The 11,462-nt window shown below is 66.3% G+C and overlaps 1 protein-coding gene across 1 annotated transcript; it reads right to left on the bottom strand.

The window, feature by feature from the left end:
- Positions 1–266: 266 nt before the first annotated feature.
- FSTL3 (follistatin like 3) lies at positions 267–8,483 on the bottom strand. Its single transcript, XM_040589207.1, has 5 exons — positions 8,378–8,483; positions 5,532–5,717; positions 2,358–2,573; positions 540–767; positions 267–422 (listed from the first exon to the last, which is right to left on the bottom strand). The coding sequence occupies exons 1-5, from the start codon at positions 8,433–8,435 to the stop codon at positions 370–372; spliced, it is 741 nt and encodes a 246-aa protein (XP_040445141.1). The 5' UTR covers positions 8,436–8,483; the 3' UTR covers positions 267–369.
- Positions 8,484–11,462: the final 2,979 nt, after the last annotated feature.

Here is an 11,462-nt window from a genome sequence, read left to right as displayed (position 1 = left end):
AAATAAATAGCCCCAGGGCTGCCAGCCAAGGACACGGGGGGGGGGGGCGCAAGGCATGGCAGCATGGACACCCCTCAGCATCTCCCCAGCCACCCAGAAGGGCAGTACGGGCACCGGAGAGGGCACCGGCCACTCTGCCAGGCACTGGAGCATCCCCGGGGGGCTCGGCATCGCTCCGGCCGTGCAGGCTGGGAGCCCCCTGCCCTGCTTGCCGGCCATCGGGACCAAAAATCCGGCCCCCTGCGACTGCATAACATACACAGGTATAAATAAGGATCTTTTTATCTTAATAAATATCGGGTATATGGTTTGTACAATATACACATAATGCCCCTGTCTCCTGGGTCCGGCCTCGTGGCGAGGGAGGATTCACACATAGTTCTCTTCCACGTTGTCCATCTCCGGGGAGAATCTGGCCGCAGCTGGAAACGGAGCAGGAGAGGGGGAGAAGCGGTGAGGGGGATGCGAGGGGTGGCCAGGCACTGGGGGTCTGAGCCCGCTTCCCGCCCCCTCCCCCCCCCCTGAACCACCCCACTCACCTGAGCAGCTCCCGTAGTGGCGCACACCGATGGAGCGGCCGCGGTGGCAGGTGGCCCGCCGGAGGTGGCACGCCGAGGGGTAGGTGATGTTGTTGTTGCCGCAGAGGGCACGGTCCAGGCTGGTGGGCTCAGGGCAGGGAGCCGTCCGGCACATCACGCAGTGGGCGCTGCCGGTCTGGTCCACCACGCAGGTGTGGGTGCCGGGGCACACCACGCTGGAGCAGGACTCTGTGGGAAAGCACAGGCAGCCACGGCTGAGCCAGGGACGGCCATCCTCCTCCCACGGCTCCTCTGCCCCAGGCGGGCAGCAGGCATCGCCCCAGGGAAAGCCCAGCAGGTCAGGGTTCAGCTGCCTTGAGCTACCAGGGGACGGCAGACCCTCAGGCTGGAGGGTCCTGAGCCCCCCCATCACCACTGCTTGCAGGAACAGGAGCTGGCAGGGGCCGACGTCGTGGCTGTGAGGGACCGTGTGGCCCTGCAGACCCTGGGCATGGTCCTGCCCGGAGCCTTGCTGTGCGGGGGGAGCTGATGTCCGGCTGCAGAGCCTGAGCACGTGGGGCTGAGCCCGGCGCAGTGGGATCCAGCTGGGGCACGTGGCCCCACGCAGGTGCCTTGGCAGGGAGAGCAGCAGCCGCCTGGGCCAGGCTGGCAGCCACCGGCGAGAGGGGAAGGGCAGGGTCACCCTGGACCCAACCCATGAGCGAGGGTGGAGGGAGCCTGCGCGGACAGGATCAGGCCCTGCACAGTGCTCTGCCGAGCTGATGCAGTGCGGGGGGGCTTGTGCACCCCCACCCCCCGCAACAAAACCCTGGGGTCTGTGCGGCACCTCCCATCCTGGCACAACCCCACGGCGGTGGTGGGAGCACGGTGGGACCCACAGCGCTCCCCGGACACCATAAACACTTTGCAACGCCGTCCCTCCGCCTTCCTCTCTTTCCATGCCGGATTGGAAGGAGATTTGGCATCTGCAACTCCCAGCTCGCAACTCACATTTCTCGCCCCACATTTCCCTGTGCAGTCCAGAGCTTGACAGGCAAAGTATTTCAGAGAGGAGGGCTGGCAAAAATAATCATAATAATCCTGACAGTTCTTGGCAGGGCAAGGAGCATTGCTGCTCTCTTTAACAAAAGAACAGAAAAAGGGGCTTGATGTTTGTAAGTGACATTTTACGGACTGTTATTCCTCAGCCTGCGGCAAGGCTAAACCCTCGTTGCACTGACAGGCATCATTGCCGTCCCCACCGGGGTGGCTGGGCCGTGTCCTGGGGTGGCCAGTGGCTGCCAGCCGGCCAGTTGCCAGCTCTGAGCACAGCGAGGTCGGTGCTGAGGGATGTGACTCCCCCGTGGGCCAGGGTCCACTGGTACCCATCGCACTGGGCTGGCTGCGGAGCCCTGCACTGGGACAGACCTTCCCTCCCCAGGCACAGCAGGGGCACTGACTACAAACCCTCCACGCCGTGCCGGTGCTGCTGCCAGCCTCGGGGACAACTGGAGCAGCCGGTGCTCCGTGCTTGGGGCAGGACAGCTCCTCCCCAGAACACACTGCCCATAGTGGGGAGAACAGGGGAGACCCAGCTTCCCAGGTGGGAGAAGGGATGCTGCACCCATGCACGCTCGCCTGACGCAGCGGAACGACCCTTCCTTGCTGCAGCAGAGCAGCTCACGGTGTGCTGGCAGAGCAGACCCACGCTGCCATTCATCCCTTTCCATGCGGGTGCAGCTCAGAGCAGTCCCACACAGAGCTGGCAGCAGGAGAGCCACAGGGGACGGGACAGGATGGAGACAGGATGAAACAGGGGGGGGGAATGACCAGACCTACTTTTGCATTTGCCCTGGTACATCACTTCGAGGTCGGGGTGGTCTCTGCACTTGGCCGTCAGCAGGTCGCACTCGTCTCGGTAGGTGTAGCCGTCGGAGCCGCAGACCTGCAGCTTGCGGGGCAGGCTGGAGCAGTCCGGGGCACAGGCGCACTGCGGACGCCCGTGCTTCATCTTGCAGACCTTGTCGGGGCCGCACACCACCCCCTCACAGCTCTCTGGGGACAGAGGGGAGCAGCACGTGAGGATGTGACACCAGCTGCCCCCCCTCCGCCCCTCGCCGAGGGCAGGATCTGTCCTGCACAGCCTGGCTGGCACCCCAGCCACGCACGGTGACACCAACTGGGGCAGCGCCAGCATCAGCCCCCAGGGTCCCCAATCCTTCCCGGGGTCACAACACGCACGCTGACGCCGAGCTGCCCTGAGTAGCATCTGGATCTGCTCAGCTCCGCCAAGGAGCAGGTCGTTGGCTGGTGCTCCACGCAATCATCCAGCACTCGCCCCAGCCAGAGCCCCGGCCCTCCGCTCAGCACCAGCTAACTCATTTCTATGTATTTATTTTTTGGAAGGAGACATTTCTTTTTCTTGTGCAATGGAAAAAAATCTATCTCTGCAAGGCCCCAGCTCCTCCAGAAGGAGCTGGGCTTCGCAAGTTGTCTGGGCAATCAAGAACGCCGCTTCCACCAGACAATACCCAGCCCTGTTTCGCTCCGGGCCTCCGTGACTTGAACACAAGAGCGGGACACAGCAGCGAGCGCAGCTCCCCAGACAGGCAGCAGCTTTGTCCCCTGGGTCACCTCCCAGCCAGCACGGGGGCTGGGTTCAGAGGGTCCCGCCAAGCACCCGGTGCTGCCCTGGGGCCGTGCCCACGCTGGCGGGGACAGAGAGGGGCCACCGACCCTGAGCAGGGACCCATCCCATACAGGGGTGCCTCTGCGGGGAGAGGGGAAGGGGTCAGCGCCCAGACCAAGCGGGGATGGGGGTTCTGGCTGGAAGCCCCTTGGCCCCCAGGAGCACACACAAAGCCCTCACCCCAGAGGAACCCTTCGCCCTGATCGTGGGATACGGGCGATGCTGGGAGCCGAGGGGCTGCCTCCGGGTACAGGGAGCCATCAGCACCCACGGGAGGGCCTGGCAGGGCCGAGAAACTTCCCAAGAGAGGGATTCTCCCCCCAGCAGGAAGGATTCCCGCAGACAGGGTGTGTGCTGGGAGCTGTTGGGAGCTACCGAGGGGGATTTCCCTACCGGAGAGGGGTCACTTTGGGAGACGGCAAGGGGGAGGAGGAGGAAGGGGAAATTCCCCGTCTGCTTGGCCCGGCTCTCCCCAGGGGAAATTCCCTGGTGGGAGACAGTCTCCCAGTTTGCTCCCTGGTTTCCAAAGCTGGGGCCTGCCCAAGGGAAGGGGAGAGCAGCAGGCTGAGCCCCAGCAGCATCTATGCGCAAAGCCGCAGGGATGAGACCCCAGGACAGAGGAGCATGGCCCCAGGGCTGCCAGAGTGAGTGGGACCCCCGTCACCCTCTGCTCAGTGTCACGGTCACTGGCACAGCAGGGTCCATCTGTCCAAACCGTCTGAGCAAGGGAGGGAGGCAGCTGGACCCCCCCGCCCGTGACCCTGACCCCGCAGCCCGGCTCTCGCCCCTGCGCCGGGTCCCTGGAGGGGACACCATGTCCCCAGCAGCTGGAGCCAGGAATTTCACGTCGCCACCGGAGACCCATCGCGGAGCCCCCGGGGCCTGGCCAGCACCTTCCCGCGGGGCTCGGCCGCCCCGGCTGCTGGCGCGGGGCTGGTGGCTGCAGCCCACTTTATCCTGGAGTAACCTCTCCCGGCCCTGGAGCCCAGGGAGCCGGAGCACAGCTCGTCTCATCCGCCCTTTTCCAAGGCCTCCAGCTCGCTGGAGCCCGGTGGGGAGCAGCACCAGCTCCATCTGGATGGGACAGGCAGGGGCTTTCTGAAGGGTGGGGAGTTGCGGTGTACGTGCTGGCCAGGCTCTCCGGTGGTTCCAAAGGTCCTGCTCCCAGACCCCGATGATCCCCAGGAGTCACAGCCCCCGCTGCGGGCTGTGGCTGCTGGCAGCCCCCCACGTTCCCCAGCATCACCACAGAGGTAAGGGCAGACCCCCAGGATGAGGGCTGCCCATCCCCACTGCGCTCTGCCCTGGGCACTGGGGAGCCATGCTCCCTGACCAGTCCCCGGAGAGGGTCCCAGTGCTCCTGGCACCCACCGAGCGGGGCCAGCCTGCTCAGCCACTACGGGGCCAAGCCCACAGTGGGAGATGGGGCAGAGCCAGGGCCAGGATCTCATCCAGCCTTCAGCCAGCACAGGGTGCAGCCGTGACCTGTGCCAGGACGGGGCCGAGGGGCAGCCGGGGTGGCAGCACTGGAGAGCACGGAGGGGCTGGAAGTGGTTTTGTTAAAAACCTTTTTTCCCCCCTTGTAAGCAAATAACGACATGACCTTCCAAAGACCTGCTCCTGCCTCCTGCGGTCAGCAGGTCCTTGAGCATGTTCTCACACAGCCACGCAAGTGCGACTGGGGGATCCGCGCCTCTGGCGCACGCCAAAACATCTGGCGGGGCTGGAACTCACAGCTGGAGAGTTTCCACTTCTGGAACTGCCCATTACATAAAGCCATTTCACACACACACTGGGAGGAGGAAGGGGGAGCTGAGGGGAAGAAATAGATCTTTTTTCCATAAAAAAACACAACCAAAAACCTTCAGAAGTTTCCCTCTGAGCAGACCTGGCAAGGGCCAGGCTGGGAGGCTCCAGCCACAGCAGAGTTAACCTGGGAACAGGGAGCCCCAGCTCAGCTTCTTGCACTCGGGCTGCCCAGCCAAGGCCCAGGTCAGGCATCCCACTCCACAGGGGAAACAAAAATACACACAAAATGAGCTGCCAGGGATGGAGGCTGTCCCACAAGCCCTGGCCCCGTGGCAGCATCCCTCCCAGAGCTGCAGCAGCAGGAACATGGGGTCAGTGGTCCCTGGGGTCTCTGTGCTGTCCCAGACAGCCCAGGAAGGCACCCAAGAGTCCTGCCTGGTGAGGGGCAACCCAGCCCCGTCGCTGCTGCTTCACCCAGAGCTGCGGGCACCGAGCATCCTCCCCAGGGATCTGAGCATCCCTCCCAGGCAGAGCTGAGCCCTGCAGCAGCCCACTCACCCCACAGCCACGCTCACCTTTGCAGGGGTGGCAGGTCACCAGCCCCAGGAAGCCCAGTAGGCTGATCTTGTTGCCTGGGTAGGTGTAATTAGACCAGGCCACGTCCACATTGCCGTTGGCACAGCATTCCTCCCATGTCACGCCTGTCTTCAGGATCATGGTGCACTTGGCCTCCTTCCCCTGCTGCAGCCAGCAGATCCCACCTGCAGAGAGGGCAGAGGATGAGGCGTCCCTGCTGTGCCAGGCCACCGCGCAAAGGGCAGTGAGACCCCCGCCACAGCCAGGCCGCCCATGGGGCAGAGGCACGGGGACCGCACCAGTGCCTGGGAAAGGCTGGCACAGGATGGGTTGGGGAAGGTAAAGACGCTCCGTGCTGGCTCCCATCTCTCCTGTGACACAAGGGCAGTCCCAGAGCCGGCGTCCCTGTGGGTCCCCAGCACAGTGGGGCAGCTCCGTGCCCGCGCTGCCACCCCATGCCCTGGGCTGCGGGCAGCCCGGCTCCTCTGGCCAAAGCCAGCACTGGGACCGCAGCGATGCACCAGTTACCTCAGCACTCACAAGCAACGCTCCAGGAGATGCCCAGCCAGCTGGCCAGGATCTGGGCTTGCAGCTTACCCCCTTGCTCTGCCCCCCCCGCCTGCATCGCTGCCTAACTCCTGCCTGGCCCCAAACAGAGGGGGCTCCAGCCCAGGGAGGATGAGCAGAGCGGGGCCGGCAGGCGCCCATGCTGCAAGGGCTGGATCCCCTGACATGCACCAGCAGCCCCACAGAGGGACAAGGACTGTCCCCACAGCACAGAGACCAGACGCCCACAGCCTCTGCAAGGAGCATTTGAGCCATGGGCTGGAGAACAGGGCACTTGACATGGCCCTTGGGATGGGGCCAGCCCAGCGGCATCGGATCCCTCTGAGTCAAAAGGCTGTTTGTTCCTTAACCCCACGAGCGAATCTTTTTTTTTTTTTTGTGAGTGATTCCTTTGCAATTTCCGCCTCTGCAAACCAGCCTCTTCTGACGCTTATTTGGGTTTATGCTCTCATTAGCTGCGTTTGAGGTTTGTTAAACAGCTAAAGATGTGAGGGAGGGATGGGGGAAGGGACGGATCCTGCTGGTGCCAGGCTGGAGTTGCTCCCCTCCAAAGCAGGGATTCACCCTGCCCCAAAGCAGAGTCCGCACCCACCTCAGACCCCAGGTGTGCCCCCTGCTCCCTCCTATGCACTCTATTTTGGTTTGGCCAAAAGCACGTGGGGCTCCCAGCCTGGCTGCAGCCTGTGACAGCTCCGCAGGGCAGCCACGGATGGAGCAAACCCTCAGGAACCAGCGGCCTGGACACCTCTGGAAGCATCAGCCAGGCCAACATGCCTCTGCCATCGGTGGGTTTGTCCTCCATGGATTTGTCTAACGGCTCTTTCCAGCCCATTTGTCCTTTACAACACCCTGGGAGCCATATCCTGCCTTGGGACCATGCTTGCCCCACAACTGCTGCCAGCGGGCACAGCCATGCAGAAAGTGATCCCAACTGCAATGGGACAGATCCACACACCCTCTGCCCACGAGACCGGTCTCGGGCACACCCTGGGTCAGCAGCAACAGGGCACCCACTGCCTCCCGTGCCGTGCTGGGACGCCAACAAGGGACATGCCCCAGGCAGGGCGATGGAGCCCACCCCTCCTGTGGCTGGATCAAGGCATCTGTGGGATGGAGGAGCCAGCATGGGGCTCATGGGGCACCCCATCCTCGGTGTTTCCCCAGCACTCCAGCCACGAGGGCGCAGCGCTCCAGCATGCAGCGTGGCTGGAGGACCTGGGCTCTGGCCAAAGGGACACAGTGTGTCCCTGCCTGGGGCCTTCCAGCGGTTGTACTTGACCCTGTGGAGCAGCCAGCAGCAATCCTGCGGGCTGGGGTGCTGCCAAACACGATCACAGGGGCTACGGCGGCATCAGTGGCCTCGTGGCAACCTGCCCCATCCTTCGGGGCATCCTGACCCGCCGCTCCCCACGGAGCGTGGCTCCTGCCCACGCGAGCAGGGAGCGATGGAGGCGCACGGCATCGTGCGAGGGGGCAGATGGAAACTCCAGCACTGCTGCGGGAGTGCTGACACTGGCAGCAGCAGCAGCCACGGCTCCGCAGTACTGGGAAGGGCTCCTGGAGCCCCAGCCCAGGGTCACGGGTGGCCTGGGTGTCGGGACAGCTCCCCTACGAGGGAAGGGCCGCCACAGAGCCCGGCCACCTCCCCAGTGCCCGTGAGCGCTGCCAGCACCGTCAGCTGAACCGGGAGGGGTTTGAGCTGCAAACTCCACACCCAGCACGTGAACTGGCCACCGATCCCAGCTCCCCCAGCCCCGTGGCATGGCTCCCCTGACCCCAGCATGGGGGTGACCCCAGCCCCGTGGGGACCCGGGCCCCGCAGCCCCGTGGGGGGCCGGCCAGGCTGCTGTGCCCGTCACCCCCGTGCCAGGGCACGGCGGGGGTCGGGGGGGCAGGGTCAGGCACCGGCAGTGCCACAGCATGGGACCTGGCAGCAGGGCCACGCAGGACCCCCGGGGAACTCGCTCCTGCTGTGGCAGCGCTGGGGGCCTGATGGAGGGGCAGCTGCGGGCCGGGGGCCACCCGAGCGGCACCCCCCGCTGGCCGGCACCCACGCACCTCCCGGTAAAACGGGCTCCCAGCCCCGCGGCCAGCACCCACCCGGGGCGGCGGCTGCCGGCAGCGCCCGCGGTGTGCGGGGAAGGGCGGGGGGGGGCACAGCCCGGTAACGGCCCCGGGACCACGGGCAGCCCCTGCCCCACGCACCTGCCGGCGGGCGGCGGCCAGGCGGCCCCGGTGCCCCCCCCCCCCCCCGGGATCCCCCCCGGGCGGCACTCACCGTGCGCGGCGGCGGGGCTGCAGAGGGCGAGCAGGCAGAGCGCCAGCCGCAGCGGCATGGCCGGGCCGGGGCGGCGGGACGGGCCGGGACGGGGCCGGGACGCTCCAGCGACCTGTTGCCTGTGAGGCGGCGGCGGGGCCGGCGGCGTTATAAAGCGGCGGGGCGGCGTGAATCACCGGGCGGGGCGGCGGCGGCGGCGGCGGCGGGGGGGGGCCGCGGCCGGGGGCGGGGGCAGCGGGAGGGGGGGCTGGGGGAGTGGGGGGCGTGAGGGGCGTGAGGGGGTGCGGAGCGGCGGGGTAGGGTGGGGGGCGAGGGGTGTGTGCCAGCGGGGGTCTGCACGTCCCCGCCGGAGGGTGTCCGGTGGGTGCGGGTGTCAGTGGGGATGTGGCGGGGGTCCCGCGGGCCGGGCACCCCCAGCTGGACCGCGCAGGGATGGAGATGGGGCGGTGCGGGAGCGCCCCCCCTGCTCGGGTGGAGGGGGGGGGGGGGGGGGGGCGTGGGGGGGGGGGCAGAGCCCGGCAGCGGAGGAGGGGCTGGGGCAGGGAGAGGAGAGCTCTGTCCTGGCAGACCCCGGTATGGGGGGGGAATGTTGTGGCCTGGGTGCTGCCCCCCTGCCCGACCCTGTCCCACCCGCACGGCTGCTCCTTCCCCACCCAGCCAGCCTCGCATGAACCCTCTGTCTGCCTCCTCTCACCCTCCTCCTCCTCCTCCCCGCAGCAGCCCCGTCTGGCATCAGAGTTACCGTAAGGGCTGTGTCATGTGGCTCCTTTCATCTTTGCTCCCCGAACACCGGCACCCGGCATCACCCACCCTGTGCCAGCAGGGAAACTGAGGCACCCCTGGCTCCTGCTGCCTCAACCCCTTGTCTGGGCAAGCCGTGCAAGGCAAGGAGGGGAAGAGCTGGGGTGGGGGACACGGCACACTCTGTCAGTGTCGTCGTCCCCCCCCCCCATCCCCATTGCCGCTAGGGCTGCTCCATCCTGGCTCCCGAAAGTGCGCTGGACCCTGCCCAGCCCGGCTTGAGCTGGGGAACCGCGGCTGTGCCCACGCTGCCAGGCGTGGGGGGTCCTGGCATGGACAGTGGGGCTGCAAGGAGCCCAGGGCAAGGCAGGTCAGGGCTCCCCAACATCACCTGGCCTTGCTCCCCGCTCAGTGACACTGCCCACGCACCTGCAAGAGGGGGGTCGGGGTGCATTCAGGACCCCCCACCCACCAGCCTGCTCCCCGGGCAGAGCACTGGGGACACGGGGCGCTCTGCCTGTCCCCACTCCTCCCGCTGCAGCCCCGGGGCCTTCTCCAGCCCCGTGAACTCTGTCGGTCTCCGGGCCGTGCAGCTGAGGAACGTTTTACCCTTTGCACTGGCCTCAGCTGAGGTCATGTTTTCGGCAGAACTGCCGGGCTCTTTCAGGAGAGGGGGCCCCGGCCGCAGGGCCCTGGGGACCTTGCACCACCCCTCCGGCCAGGCAGCAACCTCCTCGCTCCGAGCCGGTGCCAGCACAGCATGAGCAGCTCGCTTTGGCGCAGGATGGGGCTGGATGCAGCTTTGGTCCGGTGAGACACGGAGCAGCTGGGGGGAGAGACCAGGGTGCGATGCCAGCAGCCAGCGCAGGCAGAGCAGTGGTGGCCACTGGCACCACCGCATCCCCATCCCCCCCTCCATCCTAAGGATGAGTCCCAGGGAAGGGCAGGGGGCTGGCCTTCCACCAAGGCGGATCTTACCCCCCTTCAGCCCCTTGCACCCCCAGGGAGGGGGCAGGATTGGGGAGGGCTGGGTTTACCCCAGGTGGTGGTGTAAAGTGCAGAGCTTGGCTGGAGGAGCCCTTGGCCCCCGCAGTGCCGTGGTACCCCTGGGCAGCGTGTGTGTGGGGCAGGGACCCCCAGAGAAGGGTCTGCTGCTGTCCAGGGGAGGGGAAGGACAGAGCCAGCAGCCCCCCGGCTGTGCAGGCTCCTGGCGAGCCGCTGGCCCTGGGTGGGCAACGCTGCTTCTTCCCCATCCCAGTCCCTGGTCCCGACCAGTGTGACCCCTCGGAGCACTTGCCCATGTAAGGTCAGAGGGCTGGGGAGCCAAATCTCGGAGCTGGAGCTGGATTTCAATGAGGAGCATGGTGATGCACTCGCTCACATGCTCCGGGATGCAAGAGGAGCTTGCGGAGGCCAGGAAGGGATTTTCCCTGGCTTCGAGCAGGGTTGCACAACCGGCTGGCTCTGGCAGGGAAGGGGTCCGACCTCGCTCCGGAGCATCTGGAAAGGGAGCAGCTGGGCTCCCACTCCGCCTGACGTGGGGCAGGAGGAGCCTGGAGGCCGGGAGGGAAGGCTCGAGCTCCTTCCCCGAGCCAGCATAACTCGGCACTGCCTCGCAAAGGCCTGCCAGTGCCTGGGGGCTTGGAGCCCTGCTCCCAGCAAAACCCCGCCGGGGGCTCCGCTCACCCCCTGCCCTGGCTCTGGCCCCCGCAGCCCTGGGAAGCGCCGTGGGGCAGGGAAGCGACTCGCCCGCGGTTACACTGAAGGCAGGGGCCAAGTCTGGTTCTCAAGCAAACCTGGGAGCAAAACTCCACCAACCAGTCCACCACACGCGGGGCGACGCTGCCACCCCGCTCCCCTCCGCTCCCACCGCCAGACCCGCCGGTAACAGCCCCCCAGGAGTGGAGCCAGGCTGGGAACCGCGGAGAAACCAGCCCTGCCATGGCAGCGGCTCCCGGGGGGAATCAAAGGAGCCCATGGGCCAGGCAGGGGGCTGGGGGCGGCAGGAGGAGTGGGAGCGGGGACAAAGGAGCTCTTTGCAGCCGCAGTGAATGGCAGCCTCACATCTGACCTTTCCGTCTGGGTGCTGGCATTGTGCTGGGTCAGGCGGCGTCCCGGGCCGCTCGGGCTGCGGCACGATGGCAGGCGGAGGTTCAAGAGCCAGCCATCCTCCCCCCCAGCCCCCTGGCTGCTTCGTTCTCCTCCTGAGCTGCTGGGCTCCTTTAACAAGGGAATCTCGCCTCTCTCATCAGTTCAGGCTAATTAAACTCTGCTAAACCAATTAGAGCTGCAATTTGCAACAAGACATTCAATTGAGAAGCGTTTCTCATAGAGCCCAGGGTCA

The sequence above is a fragment of the Falco naumanni genome, chromosome 4, assembly GCF_017639655.2.
Source record: "Falco naumanni isolate bFalNau1 chromosome 4, bFalNau1.pat, whole genome shotgun sequence".
Lineage (NCBI taxonomy): Eukaryota > Metazoa > Chordata > Aves > Falconiformes > Falconidae > Falco > Falco naumanni.
Note: the sequence above shows the minus strand (reverse complement) of the source record. Positions and strands in the feature narration are given on the sequence as shown.